The 25,073-nt window shown below is 36.6% G+C and overlaps 1 protein-coding gene across 1 annotated transcript in view; it reads left to right on the top strand.

Moving 5' to 3' along the window:
• The window catches only part of TRDMT1 (tRNA aspartic acid methyltransferase 1), a 32,474-nt gene extending 7,938 nt beyond the window's left edge, over positions 1 to 24,536 (top strand). The window contains exons 2-12 of the mRNA XM_004578884.4: positions 4,426 to 4,535; positions 8,388 to 8,464; positions 10,553 to 10,624; positions 11,075 to 11,140; positions 11,794 to 11,863; positions 13,021 to 13,104; positions 14,118 to 14,461; positions 16,270 to 16,327; positions 17,461 to 17,590; positions 20,625 to 23,122; positions 23,627 to 24,536. Of these exons, the coding sequence (XP_004578941.3) occupies positions 4,426 to 4,535; positions 8,388 to 8,464; positions 10,553 to 10,624; positions 11,075 to 11,140; positions 11,794 to 11,863; positions 13,021 to 13,104; positions 14,118 to 14,461; positions 16,270 to 16,327; positions 17,461 to 17,590; positions 20,625 to 20,725 (1,112 nt within the window). The 3' untranslated portion in view covers positions 20,726 to 23,122; positions 23,627 to 24,536. The remainder of the gene's footprint in view (positions 1 to 4,425; positions 4,536 to 8,387; positions 8,465 to 10,552; positions 10,625 to 11,074; positions 11,141 to 11,793; positions 11,864 to 13,020; positions 13,105 to 14,117; positions 14,462 to 16,269; positions 16,328 to 17,460; positions 17,591 to 20,624; positions 23,123 to 23,626) is intronic.
• The last annotated feature ends 537 nt before the right edge of the window (positions 24,537 to 25,073 follow it).

Raw genomic sequence — 25,073 nt, 5'->3', positions numbered from 1 at the left:
TGGCACAGGGGGCTAATTCTGTCATTAAGCTGCAGAACCACCTGGAGAGTGCATGATCCAGGAGTGGGAGTGGGTCCAGTAGGGAAATAGGGGCACCTCCCTCTTGGGTTACCACTCCCACTGGAAAGCATGAAAACCAGGCCTGGGGCAGCAGTGGCTAGACAGAATGGCACCCATCAGCATGTGTGTGGGCTGGATAGTGGGGCTGGTTGGGTTGAATTAGGCTTCAATGCCCTTTGACATGTATGAGTGCTGAATGGGATATGGGACAGACTGGACTAGTCTGTTGTACATATTGGCTAGCATGGGAACCTGGGTAGAGGGCAGGCCTGGTGGGGGTTGTTGGGAGTCGCCCTGACTAGGCTGCAGCTCCCACTGATTTGTGTAGGGCCTAGTGTGTGGTGGGCAGGATCAGGCTGGACTGCAACACCCTTTGGTTCATGTGGAAGACAGGGCTGGAAACAGAACTGACCTAGCAATTGCAATGACCAGCATATGCATAAGCTATTGGGGTGAGGGACTGTGCTGCACCCTGTACTGGCATGCACACACAAAAATCAGGTCTGGGATCACCTCAGACAAAGTTTCTTTGGGGATCCTTCCAGCTGAACTGCTAATGTCAGAACCCCCAACCATGAAGAGAAGTGCAGGTTCCATGGTCTAACTATGGCGTGCATGTGTCAAAGCTCAGCCTTCTCAGAGGCTCAAACAGAGCAGTGGAGAGCATAACCAGTTGCACATGGAGGATATGGCAGTCCATCGGAACCTGCAGAGGACACCTCTTACCACAACAGAGGATGGAGATGGAACAAATCCATCATCTACCCCAGCCATCTATTGGCAGTGAAAATCTGGGCAAATGGAGACTCTAAGGCGGACTATGTCAGGCAGTGGATTCTGGAGAGATTTCATCGTGCAATTCAGAACTGTTGAACTATCAAAAGCGCTTGAGCAGTGGCCTCAGAGCATGTCCCACGCTGGGAACCCTGGTGTGGGTGGGAAGCTGGGTGGGGCTTCTCCCTTTATCTCCCACCTTCCCCCAGATACAGGAAAAAAAAGAGAGAATATGGAAACAATGGTCTTATCCACTTTCCTGTAGCCCTTGACCCTTTGTGCTCTAATCAACTATGTAAAGATTATCGAAATAAAAGATGATTTAAAAAATAAATAAAGTGAAACAAGGTAAAAGCTTGACCTATTTAAAAATATTCAGCATGTGTTCTGTGATATTTGTGAAAAGTAGTAGTTTGTCTTTTTTCTTAACTTGAAATACAAAGAAGTGTGTCAGATGTGTCATTAAATATAGGGGAAGTCTAACTTCCCTTTGGATAACTGACTTGCCTATCTTACTGGATGAATGTTGAATGCTTACTTTACTGTAGAGTACTCATCACCGTATTCCACAGGTGACATCACTTCCCCAGGGCCAGTGAATAGATGGCTTATGAAGTTTATTTTAGGACCTATCTGTTGATTCTTTTTTTTTTTTTTTTTTTTTTTTTTGATTATTTCTATAGGGCTGTATCGGTAGTATCCCTTGATCTGCTTCTGAACAAGTTGATAAATAAGAGAATAAGACAAATAAGAAATAAGTCTGTATTTTTTTAAACCAATAAGAATTGATATGGAAAATACCAAGTTTAATGAGAGGGCCAGATAGGTCAGTGAATATCGAACCAGAGAATCAGGCTGCATGCCTTACCAGGATAGCTGGAGGAGCCATGCAGAGCACATGTGGGAAGTTTATTTCCAAGAGGAAAATGGTTGGAGCTGATCCAAGCTTGCCTAGGTTATAATTCTCAAATAGGCAATTAAAGAAGCCTCATCTTCATTCCTTCACAGAGGAAGTAAAGGGTCGGGCTGAGACAGACTGAAATGAGTGGACAGCATTCACTTCGCAGCATCATCAGTAGTAGTCTAGTAGTCAGCTTTTCATCACTGTAATGAAGTACCTGAGGCAGCCTAACTTTGTGAAGAGGCTTATTTTGGTTTGCAGTTCTGGAAATTTACAGTCTAAGATCAGGTGGACACCATTGGTTTAACTTCTGGTGATGCCATTCTGGCTGGTAGAATTCTGAGCTGGCATGGGGTATCACAGGGCACGAGGCAAGGAGCCACATATCATAATGTGTGTAGTCCATGACAGAAATGCTTGAATTTAATCATGGAGACTCCACCCTAGTGACACAATCCAACCACCTACAAATCAAATTAACTATGGAAAAAGGAACTGTATTATTTGTTATATTATAGATGGACATTTATCATTTTTAAAAAGATTTATATTTTTTGCAAAGTCAGATATATAGAGAGGAGGAGAGACAGAGAGAAAAATCTTGTAGCCATTGATTCACTCCCCAAGTAGCTGCAATGGCTGGAGGCTAAGCTGATCTGAAGCCAGGAGCCTGGAGCCTCTTCCAGGTCTCCCATGCAGGTGCAGGGTCCCAAGGCTTTGGGCTGTCTTCCACTGCTTTCCCAGGCCACAAGCAGGGAGCTGGATGGGAAAGAGGGCTGCCGAGATTAAAACTGGTGCCCATATGGGAACCCGGCATGTGCAAGGCAGGGACTTGGCTGCTAGGCTACTGTTCTGGGACCTATCATTTTTATTTCTTCAATTTTTATTAAATTTATTATTTTACTTGAAAGAGTTACAGAGACTGAGAGAGACAAGGAACCACAGTGGCCAGACCTAGGCTGCTCTGAAACCTGGAGCCAGGAGATTATTCCAGATCTCTCAGATAGGTGCAGGAGCACATGCATCAGCCCTTCTTTGGCTGGTTTCCCAGACCAGAAGCAGGGAGTTGGATAAGAAGTGGAGCAGCCAGAACAAGAACTGGTGCCCATGAGATGTTGGTGCTGCAGTTAGAAGGTTAGCCTGCTATATCACTGTGCTGATATTAAAAAATTGCCATTTTTAAAATGTGGTTACTAGGAAGAGAAGTGCATAGGCAAACAGAGCCATGAAAGAGTTTTCTCTTGCATGAATTCTCTAGTTTTTTCTAACCAGTGAATTAGGGAGAAAAGACCAAAGTCTTTGTCAACTAATGGAAGATACTGAGAGCAGATCTGACACACTCATCTTTCCTAAATGCTCATGAGTACTGCGGATGGGAGGTAACTTCAGAAGTTGAAATATCTTCTGCATATTGGACAAAATAAGTAATATCCTAGAAGGAAAGCTTTTCCCCAATTCTCCCTTAGCTTCTTTTATTTCATGTTTTGCTAGTAAAACCAGAAATTTCCCCTCCTTCAGTGCTAATCTTGCCGGAATCTATTTTCTCTTGATTTTAAAAAAATTTTATTTTAAAAATGTACATAATTGATTAGGGCGGGAAGGGTCGAGGATTAGGAGAGAGTGGGTGAGACCATTGTTTCCAAATTTTCTTTTTCTTCTTCCACACCTGTGTGAGCCCTGGCCTCACACTAGTTCCACTTTTGGTTATGAGTGAAATAGTCATTCAGAGCTGCCATGTCATGTTTGTCACATTTTCTCTGATGATTTTCCCAAGAAGTCTTAAATACTTTCATCTTCAAATTTTTTAAAGCTTTATTTCTTTTTATTGGGAAGCAGAGAGAAAAAAAGACAGAATGATCTTGCATCCGCTGGCTCATTCTCTAAGTGGCCAGAATGGCAGGAGCTGAGCTCATCTGAAGCCAGGAGCCTTTTTTGGCTCTCCCACATGGGTGCAGGGTTCCAAGGCTTTGGGCCACCCTTGGCTGCTTTCCCTGGCCACAAATAGGGAGCTGGATGGGAAGTGGAACAGCCAGGGCATGAACTTGCCCATATGGGATCCCTGTGAGGATTTAGCCCCTGAGCCATTGCGCCAGGCCCTCATCTTAAAAATTCTTTACATTTTCTCCTTATTGGGTTGGAGCATATATAGAATTGACTTTGAGGAAGGGATTGCTAATTAAAAAATATAGCAGCAGCTATAATTTTAGAGTTCAGACTTTGGCTACCATCAATGAATGTTGAAATTTTCTGGATCTGAAACAATTTTGAAAATACTTTTTTTTTTCTAATAGTGAGACAAAAAGGAGTAAAGGCAGTATGATTATTTTCCTTATTCTTCTCTTGTTCCTCTGATCTTGACAAAGTGTAAACATTTTGGTTTGTGAACTTTTACACTTGGACACTAACTAATTGTTCACATAATTTAAAAACTTTTCTAAACTTTAAATGAGTGAATTCTGTGGTAGGTGCATTATATCGTTTATTAAAAATAAACAAACAGCAAATACATCAAAACAAATACAACCAAAAAAACCTGAAAGCATTTTCACTGGTATTGTGAAGCAGCTTTGTGATAACAAAGGAACGTGGTAAAGTATGTAAATATATTACAAATGTTGTTATTTTGACTTCTGTCTGTAACACACTGATGCTAAGGATTTCTTTTTAAGACATTCCATTTATCATTACAGAAAGCTGTATTCCTGCGCAAGTTGTGGCTGCAATTGACGTGAATACGGTAGCTAATGAAGTATACAAGTATAATTTTCCTCACACCCAGTTACTAGCTAAGACAATTGAAGTGAGTATTATTTTAATATGTATATAGGAAAACATGATTGAAAAACATGGGCAATTTCTATAGCTTCATTGGAAGATAAGTTATATGTAAGGGAAGTTTAGGCAAAAATAATATTTTGTATTTATCACATGAAAACATGTTACATAAAAAAATTTTCAAGCTGAAAAGAGAGAAGAGAGGTTAGTATTTTGGTGTCTGAATGAAACGAATGAGGTTCAAGAATTTGACTTTTGAATGCTTAGTTCTGTGGTAATATTAAACTTTATTTAATTCTTTGAATTAATACTCATACAGTATCTTATAGCACATGGTAAAAACGGGGCACAATCATTGGCTATTGCATATGGAGTGCTGAGCAAGCTTCTCCAAGTTAACTCCTCTTACTTAGTGTACAACCAGCTATTTTAACAATAATGAAGTCCTGCTTTGCCTCCTAGTTTCTCGTTTAGTGTATTAAAGTGCATGTCTTTGTGTGTGGATCTTTTTAAAAATTTCTTATGGATGATAATAATAGCTAGGAGAGGAATTGCTCAATTATGATTTCTAAAAAAACTTTATTAAACAGGCAGTTTTACAAAGAGGTTTTTATTCGTTGTATCCTCCATTGTCAGAGTTTAATTAGCTTTCATATATTTGTCAATACTTGGTATTGTTAGTCTTTTACGTTTTAGCAATTCTAACAAATATGTAGGTACGCTTTTAATTTTCATTTCCTTGATGACTAACAGTGTTGAGTACCTTTTCATGTGCTTATTGTCCATTTGTGTATCCTCTCTGTCAAGAAATTTGCCCAGTTTTTTTAATTTGGGTGTTTCTGTTATTATTTAGTTGTAAGTTTATTAAAATTCAAGTTATTTGTCAGAACTAAGTACAACAGGTATCTTCTCCAATTCTTTACCTTGTCTGTCTGTGTTTCCTTTGTGTCCATCAAGGTGTAGATGTTTTCTACATTTATATGTTTGTGCATGTGTCCTAAAAAATTTTTGCTTAACCTATTTTTCTCCCAGGAATTTTATAGGGTCTTTGATCCATTAAAGGTTGTGTGTGTATGTGTGTGTGTGTGTGTTTAAAATGTAAGATATGGGTCAAAGGTGATTTTTTCTAAGAGAATATAAACTGGGCCCACCACTGTTTCCTGAAGCTTGTGTTCTCTCCAAAATTATCTTGACAACTCTCCCTTTTAAATGTAGATCATATACTCATATGTATGGGTATGTTTCTTAACTGTCTCATCAATTTTTTTATAGTTTCAATTTTTGTTTTTATAGTTTTTCTTTAGATTTTGGAACATATCTATGATATTTTAAATGACTGCCTTAAATCATGACCTGCCAATTTGTCATATCTCTTCTTTCTGGGTCTCTTTTTATTGATTGGTTGTTTTAACCTTTTTGTAGACCACATTATTGTTTTTTTTTTTTTATTACTGTAGTAATTTTTTATGAGGAGTCAGGCAGGCCAAGAAACCAGGGCAAGGTGACCCAAGCCCTGCTAGATCCCTCCCCTGCGGGGCTCACAAACCCGGCACCTGTCACATAGGTGGGTCCTAGAACCCAGTCCAGGCAGCTGGATCCCCACCAGATCCCCTTCCCTTGGGGCTGATGAAACTGGCACCAACCTCACAGGTGGGACCCAGAACCTGGGCCAGGTGACCTGAGCCTGGCTAGATCTCCCACCCCAGAGGCTCACAAACCTGGCACCTGCCGTGCAGGCCCCAACACCTGGGCACCAGGACCTGTGTCTGGCAACCCAAGTCCCACCAGATCCCCCACCCTGGAGCTCATGAACATGGTGCCCACCTCATAGGTGGGCCCCAGGACCTGGGCCAGGCAACCTGTTACCCACTGACCCCAGGCTGGCATAGCTCACCTCACCTCAGCATCCACTATCACATTGCGCAGCCTGGCTCAGTCCAGCTCCTACTGATGTGTACTACAGCCTAGCCGTTGAACAGCCAGAACCTTGTCCTGGCCCCAGGGTGAGCTGGCTGGTATTGAGGCCTGACCTGGCTCCTCCTGCATCCTGTCCTGGTTCTGAGATATGTCAGTGGATGTTATGAACTTGCCTAACTTGCTCTGTTGCCAGACCTGATGCGCTTGTATGCTGGCAGGTCCTGTAACCTGGTATGGTTTAGGCTGCTCCTTGCCTTGGTTCTTGTGCTCACCTGTAGGAACTGTGTCCCTGTGAAGGAGTTTCCCAAGCTCTGCTATCAGGTCTCCTCCCAGTGGCAGATCTCGCACACACCAGTGGGTCCTTGATCCAGGTTGGTTTTGTCCACCTCTTGTCCAGGCAGAAACAGTGGCTTTGCTCAATTGGCCACACCCATTCTGGTTCTTACTGTTGAATGTATAGCCCAGCCACACTTGGTCCATACCTAGACACAGCTTTTGTGCTTCAGCGGGAGTCAAGACCTAACCCAGCTTGTTCCAACCCACCCTGGTGCTCACGAGTACCAGTGGGTGCTGGAGTCCAGCCCAGTCTGGCATACCCCAGATGTAGTACACACCTGTACCGAGGGAGGTTGTAGCTATGTTCAGCCCAGCCTGATGCCCTCAGTCCGGCTCTCATGCTTACCAGTGGGAATTCCAAACCCGTCTAGGATGTCCCCAGCCAAGCCTGTTCCCATTCACAGTTCTTGGGCATAACGCTTAGATGGCAATTCCACACAGGTGAGTCCACATATTCCCCATGGATTCTGCCGCAAGACCCGATTCTGTCATGTGCTAGTTATCATGGCCCATCCTAACTTCACCCTTTCCCTGATCCAACTCTTACTGAGGTATACTGTGATCTTGTCCTGTCTGGGAGGCTCCAGCCTTAGCTTTAGTGTGTGCCAGTGAGTGGTGCTTGGTGATGGTTGATTCTGACTACCACAGCTCAGGTCTTCCATGTGTGCTGGTGCTTCAGACTGACCTTTAAAGCTCTTCCTGTTCTTCCCTCCAAACCACTTGGTTTCAGCAACCTCACTTACCTGAAAGTACGATGGCCTTGTCCATTGGTGTTGCTCAGTAGTCATTCCTGTCCTGGACATGAACCCTGAGGTCCCTGCTCAGCCTCACTTGTGCCATACCACATATCCCCATGTAAGCCCACACACCCAACTCCCCAAAGTGGGTCACCACTGGGCAGCCCAAGGGTTTTGCAGAGCAAGCGGGATCAAGGCGACTCCAGCGGGCCCAGTCTGGAGTCACCTCTGTGGCTGCCAGCTGGGTGGGAACAGGAGGAGCCCAAGCAGGGCCCTGAGACTGAGGTCAAGGTGACTCCAGCGGACCCAATCCAGATGCTCCACTTCTAAAATTTATTTCCTTTCCTAGTAGAAATAACAAACAAAAGGGAAAAGAAAGAGGATGGAAAGCTGTAGTATGATTTAGCTGTAAGTGAAACAAACAAATAAAAAAAATGGCATAATTGAGACAGAGACATGCTTAAAAAGGATAGTGTTGGTCAGTGTGTCATATTGATAGGTAGTTAAAATTTTCCTAGACTGTGTGCCACAAAATATTAGTTATAAAATTCTCCATGAAACTGTCTCTAGAAAGAGTACTATTGCACTTGAGGCATCACAGAGCAAAAAGTGTTTAGGGTCCAGGAAACTGCAGTTGCAGCTCGGCTTTGCTGGCTCTTGCTCCTTGGAGGAAGTCACTGAATGTCTCACAGGCTTAGTTTACTGCCCTGCTTCCTTTCCAGGATTGTTTCTGGAAGTTAGTCTTAACAGGAGTTGGCTTGAAAAGTATTGTGTTATGTAAACTGTTAGAATTTCTGTTATATTTAGTTTTAATTACTATTTTTCCTTCTTCCTCATTCTTTTCATGTTTTTAATATTCCTTTTTCTCCCACATGTTCATTCCATAGGGTATTACACTAGAAGAATTTGACAGGTTATCTTTCGATATGATTTTAATGAGCCCTCCATGTCAGCCATTCACAAGGTATGTGCAATGCATAATTTTCTGTTGAAAAAGAGTACTTACGAAGTTTCTTCAGGTTTATTTTTGTTAGTTTGAAAATTTTCACAAATAATTCCTTCCATCAACTCATGTTTATAATTCAGCATTAATTATTAAGTCAGTAGCAGTTACTGCTAGAAAAGTTATTTATTTTTTTTTTATTTTTTATTTTATTTTATTTTTTTTTTGACCAATGCACATAAGCACCAGTATACATAATTTATACCAGTGTATTTTATATATAACTGTTACATTTAGTTACAGAACAAGTTGCATTTTTTCTTAGAAAAGTTATTTATTAAACTAACTTAGGAAGACTAATGCATTTCTCCTATACCTGCATATGATAATACATTTATTTCTGATAATTATTACCTTAATTTATTTGAAATAATGAGCATTCAGGAATAACTTCTAATTCTGAATAAGCAAAATGAATTTCCATAATTAGTATTCAAGTCCCAAATTATTTAACTATAAAATTTAAAAATGATTTAAGCATACATTTGTGCATTTTACATTTAAAAATTTGTAAATACATTTAATAATTCTGAATTCCTGAATACCGTACTGCAGTTTCTTTATTTAGAAATTATATAGTATTTTTGAGACTATATATGATATGTCTCAGGGAATTACATTTTAAATGAAATGACTAGTTTGTTTTCATTTTGGAACTTTGTAAATAGCAGTATTTTAAGTTATTTTTAATAATTGTAATAGTCCTTTAAGTGTCTCACAGGGACCCTACCATTTAAGTTAACATGTGGGGTAATCATTATTTAGCATAAATGGTAGGTGTTGCTATTATTTTACAGTTGAAAGTTGAGGCACAGAAAGGTTAAATAACATTCCCAAAGCTATACAATTAGGGCCACTTAAAACTGGAATTTATAATCATTTTATGTATTTCTTTTTTAATAATATATGTGGTTTATGTGGAATATAATATGTAATAAATACTCTAGTTCAAATGAATATGCTTATGTTAAATTTTAACAGCTCTTTAGGAAAGTGATTCTGTGAAGATTTCTTGTACCTGCAGTATTGCCAGACATTGTTGTTGATACAGTGGATCGATCTTGTTTTTTAGGGAGCTTATAGTCTAACGGAAATGATTTTTTTCAGAGATAATGTCTGTGAGTGAAAGCAGTTTAGGAGTTCATCCGAGAGGGGAAAGGACATTCCATATAAAAATACTTCTAAGTTTTGTAAGGATGTGACCTGCTAAATACAATGTATAGGATAGGAGAGAATTCAGCCCAGTACCAGGACGCTTTCAGTGTTATTGCAGTGCCAGTGCCTGCTGCTCTTCCACACCTGTACCTTACTTCCTTCCACCCCCTGCCCACCTCCTGGCCCCTCTTGCTGATGGCAGCATAACTGATATATAGTCATCAGTTTAGCAATTGTTGGAGGAAAGAGGCAAAGTAAGAGGTACGCAAGAATTCAGAGCAATTGACTGAAGTTCAGCCTCCTACCTGTGTGCTGATAGTTTTAGTCCTGCTGCCAGGTATAGGAAACTATGTGGTGTCAAGTAACTTATTTCAGACTATGGAGCTAATAAGTAACTCAGTTTTAAATCCATGTCCCCAAAACCAATCTGAGCATCTTTTCTGCTTGATCCTTGATCATGTTGCAAGTCTCACTTGTAAGCTCTAAGTGGTTGCCCAAATACTGGCTGTTTGCAAGACTAGTTAGTCTAACTAGATTGTAACTCCTGCTTGTCCTACAGCATTCTTCCCCATTTATATTGGGCAAGATTATCTGAATCTTAGCTACTACTTTGATCTGTTTTGATGATGATTAATCATGAAAACCATCAGAAGGTTGATATGCTGCTTGTCTAGCTCATTCATCAATTAGTAAATTATTTTGCAAGAATAAATTTTATTTATTGACACACAAGAGCTTTTTAGTTTTGATTGAGTACATGCATTTAGTTTTAACAGAGGTGATCATGTTTTTGTGAGACTCAATTCATCTTAATTGTGTGTTTTTACTGTTTTTGTGATTAGGCATCTTTATATAAGATTCAAGGAAAATATTTTTGTGTTTTCTTTACCTTAGAATCGGCCTACAGGGTGATAAGACTGATCCAAGGACCAGTAGCTTCTTACATATTCTAGATATTCTTCCCAGGTAAAAAGCTTAAAATCTCCTACAGGTTGTTTTATTATAAAAGATGTATTCATTTGAAAAGCAGAGTAACAGAGATTGAGGGAGAGACACAGAAGTCTGTTCACTGGTTTACTCCCTAAATGGTCAAGCATAATGATGATATGTTAACTATTGTTATGTTATGATATAGCGGAAACTTTTTGAGTTATGTACTGCAGAGCTGTTGTGCAAACACCCAGATTTTGAAAATCTTCAGTGGAAGTTAGCATTTCATATATCCACTTTGTCAAGTATGTCCTGTTTATGAGGAAATGTGAGTTAACTGTGACTTGGCTTCAACATATAAAAATTCCTTTGTAAAAAGAGAATTCAGAAAATAGTTACCTCATATTTCTCACAGTAATCATTTTCTTTGATTTTTACTTCTGAGGAATGAGGTACTTAGAATATCATATGTTTTTGTCTTTCTAGATTACAAAAATTACCTACATGTATTCTTTTGGAGAATGTTAAAGGTTTTGAAGTATCTTCTACAAGGTAAAACATTTATGTATTTTTCTTGATACATTTTAGATTTTGCATATTTCATAGTAGGAATGTTTATGAAATCAGGATCTGAAAAATAAACACATTCAGACATTTCATGTGTTACGTGTTTTAGTCATCAGTGTTGATGTTGACTAATAACGAAGTGTCTTATTCACTCAGATATGTTTGAATTTTTCCAGGACAAGTACTCATTTAAAAGAGAATCATATTTTCAACTTAGTCACTTTTGTTGGTGCCTGTCTCTTTTGAAGCAAGAATGTTTTTGTAGGACTCAGTCCTACGCCAGGTTTCTCAGGGGATAGTGCTAGGGGAAGGCATCCAAATCCTTGATTCCATTACAGCGGAATTTCTGTCTGATTTGATATGTTGAAGACAGAGTTCCTGGTCCTATATTAAAATTATCATAAAGAGATGAGTTATTCATACATCCATTAGAATAAATTAGCAGCAGCTTTATTTATTTCTAATAGATAATTATCTTTTTATTATGCAATTTCTTAAGTCCTGAACTTTGTAATTATATTTTTAAGCAGCTTGAATGGAGTTAAAGTCTTTTCAATTTAATTGAATTTCTGTGTATTGTGTTTTACGTAAAACCCCCTTTCCAAATACAGGGTGAAAACTTTTCTTTTTCTTTTCAGAGATTTATTGATACGGACAATAGAAAATTGTGGCTTTCAATACCAAGAATTTTTATTATCTCCAACCTCTGTAGGTACTACATTGCAAACTTTTGTATAGTTAAAGCTTTTCTTCCCTAAATCAATTCAATTAGATAAATCTTCTTTTTTGAGTAATATTGTAGGAAGATCTTATATTCGTTTTTTCTAAATGATGTAGTGTATGCATGTAGCTTCCTTATATTTATTTTATGAAAAATTGTATACCTTGAAACTCAAAAGGAATATATTTTTTTCTTTTGGAGAATGGAGGTAGGATGGTTTCAAAATATGTGAAATTGGATATTTTCAACATAGATGTGTTGTAGCATAGTACTGCTTCAGAATAATACAAAACTAAAAACAAAATGAACATATATGATAACTTTCTAATAATTTTGATAATATAATGTTAATTTGCAAAAGTTGCCTTCATTTTGTATTTGTACGTTGAAGTAATTGTTTTTGGTGTTTTTTGATTAGTTTTGATTTTATAAGTATTACTGTTTTTGTTGTTCTCCTTAATTTCTTACCATTTTGATCATGTCATACAATTCTTTGAAAAGAAATTAAAAGAAAACTTGTTCCAAAAATAACATGTACAAAGTCTAGAAATTGGCAATGTATTTGATTTCTTTAAATGTATTTTCCATTTATTGCCTCTTAACTTTTGAAATTTATTGAATTTTGCCTCCTTAAATATAGAAAGAGACAGGGAGTAAGGCAATATCATATGCTTAAACTTGTATCGATGAACTACATTGCACCTGACCTGTTTGTATTAATATTATATTAACATGAAAAATAAAGTATCAGAAAGAAGTCAGCTAATAAGTAGCCAAGAATAGCTACATTTGAACTTCACTCTTCATGATTACTATGTCATCAGTAATGGCACATTACTTTCTAGCTAGGAAATACAAAGTGAAAATGACTCAGAGTCGTATGCTTCATCAGAATCAATTTTGATCTTATTCAGGGAAAGGTACAGAGCTACAGTTTAGCAGGTTTAGAATTTGCTACAAAGAAGCCTTCCACAAACCGATAGTAAATTTTCTTCTGCAGAAGCTAAATGTATAGTTGTGTGTGGTTTTTGGTTTTTTGTTTGTTGGTTTTTGTTTTTGTTTTAGTTTAACTAGGTACCAACCAAGTACACAGATACAAATCTCTGACATCCTAAACTAACTAGCTGCTATAATTTATTTGCAGCTTGGCATTCCAAATTCCAGGCTACGATATTTTCTTGTTGCAAAACGCCAGTCACAGCCATTACCTTTTCAGGCACCTGGACAGGTATTGTTATTAGTGTTTATTTATTCTCATACATCTCAGTTGTTTGTTTATTTTCAAGAACCATGTTGTGCAGATTTATATGGATCCTGCAGTGTCTGCAGCCCTACATTCATGTTCAGGCCTTTTTCTTCTCCTGATGCAGCTTTTATTGCTTCAGTTAGTACCAAAACAACATGAAAAACAAAATAAGACAAAAATATTTATTTCAAAGTAAGTTAAAAATAATCACCACTAGTATTTTATATCTCAATTTTTCTATCTATAAAATTTCTTCTGACCATTAACTATTTCTCAGTGTTTCTTTTCCTTTTTCAGTTAAAGCCATTGGTTAATTTTAATATATACTGCCTTAAAAATGGATTGAATATTTTAGCACAAGCGTGGTTGCATTCTTTAAAGCCAATGCTATTTAGCTTGATTCAAATACAGTAATTAGTATGAGCTAAAATAAGATGTTCATTTGCTACAGATAATGTTTCTAATTACATGTGTGGTTGTATGTGTGTTTCCGTCATGAATGAAGGTGAATAAATAAAATGGAACTTTTCTCAAGGTTATATGTTGCATAGAAGTAAGATTTTCCTTTGAATTTCGTGAAAAAAAAAAAAACCTTTCACAACGAAAAATGTTTTACAAGTTTTCTAGCAGATCATGGGTATCTTTGAATTCTTCCCTTTTAATCACAGAATGTGGCAAAGTTTCTGGAAATGTTAATATTGCTTTCTAAACTTCTTTTCTAAATGTCATATTTTATCTATATTCACACTTCCTGTTACTTTGTTCGATTTTTAAAAAATAGATACCAAAAATAGTAACTCCGTGAAACAAGTCTTCCGTAATCTGATGACAATAACTGTAACTTACAAAAACTTGTTTAAAGTACTCCACACCACCCATTTTTTATTGACAATCCTTGAAGGCTGACTAGACCTTTTGCATAGGGTTGACTGGATTTTAATTGCCTTGCCCTTAGTAAATCCTTTGACAGTTTTTGCATATTTGCTTCATGCCAGGTACTGATGAAATTCCCCAAAATGGAATCTGACCATCCACAACAATATTCAGTAGATGCAAAACAGAAAGCAGAAGAAAAGGAAATCCAACCAAGTGTGTGTTCTGGTAGCAACAAGCTACGTCCTGGAAAAGATACCATTCTTTTTAAGCTTGAAACTGCAGAAGAAATTGACAGAAAACGTCAACAGGACAGTGATCTCTCTGTGCAAATGCTGAAAGATTTCCTTGAAGATGACATTGACACGAATCAGTACTTTTTACCACCTAAGTCATTGCTAAGATATGCTCTCTTGTTAGATATTGTTAGCCCCACTTGTAGAAGGTCCACTTGTTTTACGAAAGGGTAGGTTTAAAAAAAACCTCGCTCATGGTGTGTCCAAAGTAACTAGGTGGTGTTTTGTCTTGTTTTGTTGTTTTTTAAACACATAGATGCTGTTTGTTTTAGTTCTTGTAACCAGGCATATTTTGTAAAATGTTTCTGCTGGGATAATTTGTGTGTGTGTGTGTGTGTGTGTGTGTGTGTCTGTCCGTTGTGGCCCACTCTGTCTAACTAAAACGTGAATGAAAATTCTTTCTGATAGACATTAAACATGTCACCCATATAGTGCTCATAATACAAGTCCATTTGATAATCTTCATATAACTTAAATACCCATGATGAAAGTAAGTTTTTTGTAGCTTGTGAATTGTTGATTTTTTTAGGGCCTTCCTTTCCATGATTCATCAGACCTCAAAGAATTATGTGTACTCTCATGATCAGTGTATAAGAAGAAATTAAATTTTAATTTTAAGAAATAATATTTAATCATCTAGAGCATGTTAGGATAATTTTTAAATTTAAATTTTATTCTATCTCAGTAAATAGTAAGATACTATATGTATATTGTATATGCTTTTTGGTCATTACACAATATAAATGAGATGTTTTGGAACAGACAAAGGGCTTTTCTATTAATATGATATATATATGCCATAATTTATTTTACTGGTTATCTATTGATGAAAATTTTGGGGCTTCCTTTGGACTGCTTCTTCCATGCTTAAAAAGTTTTTCATCAACTTGCTTTAATCTGTAAAAAAGAGAAATATTAGGTCTTAACAAGAATATTGCCTAAGATTGTTATTTTTGCTCTGTGAGTGCTATTTAATCTCATTTGATAAGCAGGAGTTTGTTTTTATAATTCAAGCCTTCCCTTTATACTTGTGTGCTAGCTGTTTCAGCAAAACACTGTGACCTGTTGTAGTCATACCAGCACTTTTTATTTTGTCATACTCTGCCCTGTACTTCCAAGGGAAAGAGGTTATTGCTCTCTGTTACCTTCGAAGATTTCACTCAGCTGTTAGTGTCCCAAAGGTTGTGCTTAGAACTCATAAAACAAGACTTATCAAATTTGTAATAAAAGATAACCTTGAAATTCTTCTGTAATCACAAAGATGATATACAAGAAGCTATACTGTGAAAGTCTACTGTAGATAATATATACATATAAATATTTATGTGTAATATATGAAAGAAAACAATATGGAAAAGTTACTCCCTGGTGTGACCTTTTTTTATCTGTAATAGATATTTAAATTTTCTCCACAGGGGAAAAATAATGCTAATGTATTAAGTTGTTTGGCAATGATATTAGAGAGAAGTATTGTAAATACTTTGCATTTCTGAGTTGTTTATGGTTTTTGTTTTTTTTTTAAGTTTAGTGGCCCATTGTATGAAGGTTTTAAGTGAGAATGAGCAGTATTGAAAGAGGAAACCCAGACTCAGTGGGACTGTGGACTGTGTTCATCATGGTGCTGGAGAGCAGGGTTTTGGATTCCTGAAAAGAAAAGATGGTCATTCATTTTCACAAAGAGCAGTAACATATCGTTACCTACACAACCTTTGGTTTGTTGTGGCAGAGATACTAGTATCGAATAAAATTTGAATATGTGGTACATTTTCTACTGGAAACACTGCCGTGTTTGATTTCTCAGAAATTTAGGTAGAATTATCCTATGTCTTTTGCTTAGTAATTACAAAGCATAGTTGTGTGATATAACTAAAGATATTTTGGAGGCATGTAACTATGTAGATTGTTTAATTTTTATTCAAGATACTTAAGCATTAGCAAATACATTAGGTGATTCATAATCTTGATGTTAATTTTTCAGTTATGGAAGTTACATAGAAGGGACAGGATCTGTGTTACAGACAGCAGAGGATGTGCAGGTATGTATGTTATAAAATGAAAATATTTGAAAACTTTTCAAGAATACTAAATTTAAGAATGTTGAAATATTCTTACAAGTTTAACTGGGAATAAATATATACATATTTATTCATTGATACTCATATATTCTTGTAATGTGTGTATTGTCAAATGAATTTTACTTTTCTTGTTACTGTGTATAAGTTTATGCACAAGAGGTGTTTTATGTTTTTGTTTTCCAAATTTCCTACACTGTGTATTTCTTTTTGTTTCATCAGTAGTGATTGAAATTTACAGTAATTAATGCTGTCTAAAACTTTGCACAGGCCTTTTAATTTTTAAGATTCTGTGGCACATCCTATAAAACTTTATTTTGAGGAAAGAATGAAATTTATTATGAACTTTATTAATACTTCAGTTGCAAACTCTTTGTGGTGTTATTATGAATACTAATCTGACAAGTATCACATTATTTTTTTTTTAATACTTTTAACCTGAGGCCACTGTATCGTTTTTTTTTTTTTTTTTTTTACCATGCTTCATCATCCTAACTATTATTGCAACTGACCTATGATAGAAATCTTGTCATAGGAAAATAAATATTTTGACCTCAGAAATCATTTAATACGTTTTCTCATTTTAGAGAAGTATGTTGATTTGATGAGATTGATTACAAACAGTAAACATTTTAGATTGTTTATCATTGTCTATGCCTACACGATGTGCCTAAATACAAGAATGTTAAACTTGTAACTGTTACTGAAGGGATATTCTACTGAAATACAATGGGCAAGATGGTGGAGTGGAAAATGGGGAGGAAGAAAGGGGACGGCAAGAGGGGAATTCTTATACCTACAAAACTATCATGAAAAATAATAAAAATAGTTTAAAATATTTTAATTATCTTTTCATTAGCATCACGAACTTGACCTAGTTGGTGGAGTTTCCTTTGCATATTTCTCTATATTTCTTTTATGCTTGCTGCTGCCATTGAGCCAATGATTCAGTTGCTTCAAGATAGATATTTTGCCCCAGGGATTTGTGACTGAGCATACTACATGTACATTGTCTTTAAACTGTGTCACAGAGAGGAAATCTTAACAAACCTGGTTGTGTATTACTGCTTTAGTTATCTTGTTTTTTTTTTTTTCAGATTGAGAATATCTACAAATCCCTTCCTAGTTTATCACAAGAGGAAAAGATAACAATGTTGTCAATGCTTAAACTGCGGTATTTCACTCCTAGAGAAATAGCTAATCTTCTTGGATTTCCTCCAGAGTTTGGTAGGTCGGATCATGCAGACCTCAGCTTTCCTTTACTAAAGGTCCCCCAATTCCGAAGTCCTCTCATGTATATTTTATAAAAAATTCTTTCCCATCAGGAGCTTTCTTCCCTTTTTTTGATCATACCATTATTTGGCATTTTCCTGCCCTCTTTTTTTTTCTCTCATAACCCATGTCAGCTAATTCTCTGATTTAATTCTCCATTTTGCTTAACTCCAGTTGCTGATTTTAGTTTTCAGGGGTAAAAGGGCAAATCAACAGTTATCCCTCTCCCATATTTTCTTCTTGCTTCCAGAAGTCTCCTCCTGGTAACCTCACACTAGGTGTCTTGTGAGTGAAGACCTGTGTTTGTGTGTGTGTGTACACTAAAACATGGGTGAAGAATTTTGCAGGAGTGTGGGGATGTATTTCTGTTAGTTTCTTCCACAAAAATGTATTCTTACCGCTTTTGTGCCCTTGTTCTTTCCTACAAGGCTAAGTGGAGAGAAAAAGCAGGTAGGGAGGTGATCTTGGGAGGAGTTTTCCAAAGAAGAGAGGGACTCGCAGCACCAGTGTCAGAGTTGACTGAAGATAGAGATCTGTAGAAGAGCATCTGAAAAACAAAAGTGAAGATAGAAGTTGCAGAGTGGAAGGACAAAGTCCCGACTGTATGATTAATCCAGAAAATCCAGGGATTACTGTTGTTATTTGGTTGGATGCTCTGCCTTTTCCTGGTTACAGCAGCCATTATCCCACTGCCCAAGCAGCCCTTTGAGCTGTAAGGAAGCTTTGGCTTTCCTAGGCCTGTAGGATGGTTGTGCTCCTAGTACCTGGCTGTTGGGCATGAGGACGATGGACTTTATACATAACCAACTTGCAGGATGTAAAAGGAGGAAGTGTACTTTTGAGAACTCGGAGAGTTTGAATGCACAAGATCAAGTTTTGTTGAAATAAATAATGTTATAACATTAAATGATTATGTATTTGAAAGGCAAAATGACAGAGAAAGCTAGAACTCCATCCCAGTTACTTTGATATGGTTTGTGGTTTTGCAAACGGCAGTTCAACTCACTGCAGCACAATGGAACAACATGGTGTAACATTAATACAGTGCTAGAGTAAAAGATGGGTTAAATATATCTCATCTCAGATGACAGATAATGGATTTACAGATGAGTCTTAAGAAAGCAGTCCTTTTGTATCCTTGAAACAAGATTTCAATATAAATTGAGTGCCCTCTGGGTTAATTGATTCTTCAAATGTAGTCACAGCAATCAAGATTATTTTTTGCTCCCTGCTTTTTTTTTAAATCCTACTCAGTTTCCAAGACACTAGGGAGTGTTATTTAAGAGAAATGTATTTTCCTTGTCTTTGTGTCACAAGGTAAGTAAGAACATCCTAAGAAATAAAGAACTGAGAACTGAACTCAGCAAATTGAATTCCCCTTGTGCTTTCTTAATTACTATTTACTGGATGAGTAATCAGGCATACTTTACATACTCCTAAAGAGAGAAAAAAAGATTGGCTAATAAAAACTAATCTAAATTTTTGTCCCATTCCTCTCCCCCAAATCTTACCCTCCCCCAAATCTTACCATACACAAATCTTACCCTACACAGTCAATTTGTAATGCTGAAACTTGTTAAGGAGCCTGGAGCCAAGGGCTGGCTGAGTTTGAATCTTAGCTCCATCTTACCCACTGTCCTAGAGAACTTACATGTAAAATGGGGATAATTATAGCACTCTCTTAATAAGATTGTTATGACAATTAAGTGAATTAAAATATGTAAATGCTTATATAATATCAGGGACACAATATAAAATGTAGATGTTAGCTCTTATTTAAGTGATAGAAATTGATTTGCTTTCATTTATTTTGTAGATGTTTTCTCATTATTATTCAGTTTTAGGTGGATAAAATAGAACCTTTCAAACCTCTGACTGTATTGTATAGTACACACAGAAAACGTTCTTGAAGTGCCCAGTCCTGTGTTGGTGTGTACCCACTGAGCAGCGCTGTGCCCCAAGGGTCCTTCACAAGTGCTTCTGACATGATTGGCACTGGGTGCAGAGTAGGCATTGTTGGAGCTGCGTGTCCTCTGGCAGCGATGAAGTTCCACTGACCTCTCTGTGCATTCTGGCCTGCTTCTCTTGCTTCTCTTTGTGACTGGAGGCCTGCCTTCGTGAGGAAGCAGGCTTTGAGAGGGGCACTAACCTATACTTACTGCATGAAAGCTGCTATCATGGCTTTGTTAATTCTAGATTTCTTTGTTTCTGAGGATTACTGCTATTTTTAGTATCTCTTGAGTTTTTAAAAAGTTAATTTCTAATTTTAAAATTACGTGATTTTTTTCCCCCCAAAATCAGTTCAGACTTTAATATAAAAAGTAGGTTAGTGGTTGAGGGGCACAGAGTGGAAATAGGAAATGACTAATAAATGGAAACCATATTTCATTTGGAAGTGATGAAAATGTTCTAGATTTAGGCAGTAAGAATGCTGAAAAAGTGTGTCCATATTAAAATCCCCTGAATTGTATGATTTAAAAGGGTAAATTACGTGTATATTATAAAAACATACTGAAGAAATAACTGAAATAGTGGTTGCCACCACTTTTATTAAGGGTTTCTGTGAGTTTTGTGTGTGTTATGCATGTATACATTGATATAGCAGTATCTTATCTTTGGCCATTGTAATGTTAAATATGGGGTCTTCTTTCTCACTTATTGATAAAAATTGTCATGGAAATCTTACTGATTTACAGTCATACATTACTTTAGTAGTGTGTTCTAAGAAATGCATTGATAGATGGTTTTGTCAGTCTATAAACATCATAGTGTGCTCTTAATACAAACCAAGATGGTACAGCGTCGCCAGGCCAGGCAATCTCATGGGACCCTCGAGGTGCAGTCTGTCCTTGCCTGGAGCATCATCAGGCAGCACATGATTATATTTTTGAAATGAGTACTGTGCCCTTGTTAAAGGATACATCCTTTTTTCTCTGGAAGCAGCTATTATAAATGGTTTTATTATGTATTATTTTCCTTTCCTTTCCAGGATTTCCTGAGAACATTACTGTGAAGCAGCGTTATCGTCTCCTTGGAAATAGTCTCAATGTCCATGTAGTAGCTAAACTAATCAAAGTATTGTGTGAATGATTTTGAAATAATTCTGAAACATAGCCATGATATCCAGTCAGGTAGAGATAATGATTATAAAATTCCATTTTAAAATATTTCTTAGGAGATACAGCTGAATTTTCTTGATAAGAAAGTCTTCAACAAGAAATTTAGAATTTATTCAAGATACATCAGTTTGTTTCTTTGAATTTATAATATATATTGTATTTTGTGAAGTGCAAATTATTGTTATGCTTTATGGAAAGAGTATTTTCATATGAAACTGTTAAGTATATGTGTGGCATACTGTCTTAAGAATATTATGGTATAAACAGATAAAGGAACATTAGAATTTTAACATATACATTAATATTTTATAAAACTTTAAAGTAGACATAATGAAACTGAGAAGATATATATTTTATATGTTAATTAAGTGAAGTTATTTTACTTTTTCATTTTTTATTTGTTATACTTTTTTAATTGCTTCTGATTCTAAAATGATGATTCTAATTGTAGCCTGTTTCAATTAAAAGTATCACTTAATTTCAATCCATTATATGTTCCTTTATTACATTTACATTTTAGTTATTTTAATTTAAGCACCTGTTTAAGTATTTTAAAGCAAGTTTTTATCATTTAGCTTACACAGTAATATGATGAATATGTTAGAAAAACAGCTGTAAATGCTTAATTATCTCTTCATCAGGAGACTATGTAGGTGCATGTTATATATTTTATGTTTTCTGAATGGTGAAGATTGGCCCCTCTTCACTTGCTTATGCAAGGGTACTTGCTTGTTGTTTTCCATTATCAGAACTTGTTTTGTCTTCCTCTCAGTTTTTAATTTACCATTAAATTCTAAGAGAGTTGTCATTTATTGTAGCAGTTACAGGGAGCCAACTAACATACTCACCTCCTATATGGAGTAACTGGATTTGAGATTTGGCCCTACTTCTCATTCCTGCTTCCTACTGATACTGATCCTCAGGGCAGCAAGTGATCGCTTAGGTAGTTGGGTCCCTGCCACCCACTGGCTGATGTGGATTCTAGCTCTTGGCTTTGACCGGGACCATTCCCAGCTGTTTGTAATATTTTGGGAGTAAAGATTTCTCTGTTTCTCAGCAATAAAGCAAATGATTTTGATTTCAGCAATAAAGCAAATGACAAAGAATTGAAAAGAAACAAGACTAAAATTGTATTACAAAAATGTAATTCATATTTTTATCCTTGAAAAACTAATTTCTATTTGAGAAATTATAACATTTGTGCATTACTGGGGGTATAAAGTGGAAATAACTCAAATGTTCATCCCAACAATGGATAAATTGAAAAAGATGATGTGGTATGTACAATGGAATAGTATTCAACTTTAAGAAGGAATGAAACTCTGACACACACTATGGATGAACCTTGGGATGTTATAAGTGAACAAGCAACATGTGAAAGGATAAAACTGTATGATTCCACTTAAAATAGGTACCTAGGAGAGTAAAGTTCATGGAGACCACAAGGAGGATGATGGTTGCCAGTGGCAGGGGTATGGGAGACAGGGAGTGGATCTTTGCTTCTGTCCTCAAAGATGAGAAAGGTGTGGAGATGCATAGTGATGATAGTTACACTACAGTGTGAATACCTAATGTCCCAAACCATACAATTAGAAATAATGAAGATGTTACATTTTATGTTATGTATATTTTTCAGCTTAAGAAATCCCATTCCACTACCTTTTTTTTTTTTTCCACAGCTCACAAATAAATACGGATAAAAGGAAGTTGTAGACCAATACAAACCTTATTAGACAAGTCCCAAAGGTTAGTATAGAATCTCAAAGCATTTGGCATACTTTCATGTAAGTTCTCTTCACAGCTGAAGATTCTTAGTAAAATAGTTTACAGTATTACTGTAATTTTACCAACTATAATAATTCTACAATTTTAGTGGCCTGTGCTCCATTGAGAAACATTATATAAAATAAATTTAATTATAGTACCTCAACTATAAACACATGAAAAATATTTGGAGACATTTACTTACCAACTGAAAGACAAAAGATGGCTTTGTGGAATGTTTTAATTATTGAAGTCTATATTCACAGGCAGCTGGTGATTCTTAACCTTAATTCATACTTAAAAATGTATAGTAACAAGCAAAAAAAAACCCTTAATGAAGATATATTTATTAATGCCATTTAATTAGCATATGTATGCATAACTTGGGAAATGGTCGTTTATTGAATTAAAGTTTGTAGGAATGTTCATAAAATATACATTGAAAATTCTGCTTTCTGATTTTAGGACTTAAAAATTTATTCACTAGGTTGAAAAATATGGCCTCTGGCTTTCTCAAGAACTATATGAAGTTAAATCATTGCTATTCCCAGCAGCAAACAGATTTTTCATTTTCTTCTTTGGAACACCCCTACTCTTTTAAGTGGTATGCTAGATAATTCTGGAGAAATAATTGCCTTGCCTTGTACATTTAAGATGTTTCTAGGACCCAAAACTAATGAGTAAAAATCTATATAAAATGAATTGATAGAAAAAAAATTGTATTATGATTGGAAAATGGCTTTGAAGAGAAGAGTAACCATCAAGGAGGAAGAATTAGAGCCTGCTCATCCTTGGTGGCAATTAGCACAGGTCACTTACCTTGTGTTTTGGCTATAAAATCACATCTGCACATGAGCACTGCCCTGTGCATTTCAAGTTGGGAGAAGACCACCATCCAACTTCTCTTGTTTGACAGGGGGACTCTTTAAAAAAAAAAAAAACTCAAAAAACAGTAGCTGAATTTAAATGGACTATCCCAAACCTGTTAATAAATCTGGTGTTATATGAAATGATCCAAAAGAAGTAAGCTTGTTTACTGAAGAAGCTTTTGTTTTTCCTCAAGATTTATTTTTGTTTATATGTGGTCCATCTTCTGCTGCTTTTCCAGGTATATTAGCACTGATCTGTGTTAGAAGTCAAGCAGCAGAGACTCAAATCAGCACTTCAGGTATGGGATGCCAACGTCTCAATGACTTTGCCTGTTGGTGCCACAAGGCTGTTCCCAAGTCTTTTGAATTGCCTTGTTAGGCTGCATGGCAACCGCATAGGATATCAAGACAGATGGTACTAGTGGTGTGCCAGGCAGTTTGGCAAGGCAAGTGTCCATAGGGTTCCTTCACAGAAATCACTGTCAGGATTTTGCTCCAAACTCAACCTAGGTCAAATTTGATGTGATTGAGTAGAAAATTTCTGACAAGACAAAAATGTAGCAAAGGACAAATGAAACTGGCTCAGTTCTGTCTATAGCAGTACAGAATAAAGAAGCAACCACTTTTCATTCAACATGAAGTGCTTTATAAGGATACTTACTACAGGTCAGTTTTATAGGCACCCAAATTAAAGTTACTGTTGGCTCGTGTGCTGTAATAACTTTACAATATGGAGATTCACAATAAGCCAAAATAACATATTGAGGGCCTAATTTTAGGCATAGATGAGGAAAATGATTAAACCATATTCCTGATTCACTTTCGTTATTAAACTGAAATTAAACTTATAGTTTGATCTTCAGTCTGGAAATATTTCAGGCTACCAGTATTACATTGAGTGAATAAGAGGATTGGACTTTGAAATTGAGAGAGGAACATATGACTTCAGCAATTTCCTCACCGTCTGTGATCGACCTCAGATTATATAATTTTCTGAGACATGGACTTTGTACCTCTCTGTACTAGTACTCTCTCAGCTTTCACTGTCCAGTGTACTGCGTTCAACTCTCCTGTCAACAGACATTATTTCTGGGCCTCTACATTGTTTGTCCATTAAACACATGTGACTGGTCATCATATTTCATTGGAGAGGTGAACCTTGGCGTATTTTATTATAGGGCAAAAGAAATCTTGCGTATGTTCTTCAATTTCATTTATACCAGTCAGCATATCTGCACCAAGTCGCCTTTCTCCCTTCCTTCTCACTGCTACTAAAATTTTAGAGACTCCATGTTTTAAAATGTTATTTTATTTATTTGAAACGGAGAGAGGAAGAGACAGAATAGAGAACTTCCTTCCACTGGTTCACTCTCTAATGACAGCAAAAGCCAGGACTGGACCAGGAGGAAGCCGGGAGACGAGCTTCTTCTGTCATGTGGGGGTGGGGACATAAGCAGTTGGGCCTTTGTCCACTACTTTCCCAAGTGTGTTAACACGAGTTGGATTGCAAGTCAAGTAACTAGAACTCAAACTAGCAGCCACTTGGGATCCTGGCACTGTAGGTGGCAGCTTACCGTTCTGCTATGCCACAGCACCAGGATTCCACTTTTTTCAAATCTTTTTTTTTCTCCCTAGCCTTTCTGATTCTCTTACTAGCACTTCTTGCAACCTTTAGATATTCCTGCT

The sequence above is a fragment of the Ochotona princeps genome, chromosome 10 (assembly GCF_030435755.1).
Source record: "Ochotona princeps isolate mOchPri1 chromosome 10, mOchPri1.hap1, whole genome shotgun sequence".
Taxonomy (NCBI): domain Eukaryota; kingdom Metazoa; phylum Chordata; class Mammalia; order Lagomorpha; family Ochotonidae; genus Ochotona; species Ochotona princeps.
Note: the sequence above shows the minus strand (reverse complement) of the source record. Positions and strands in the feature narration are given on the sequence as shown.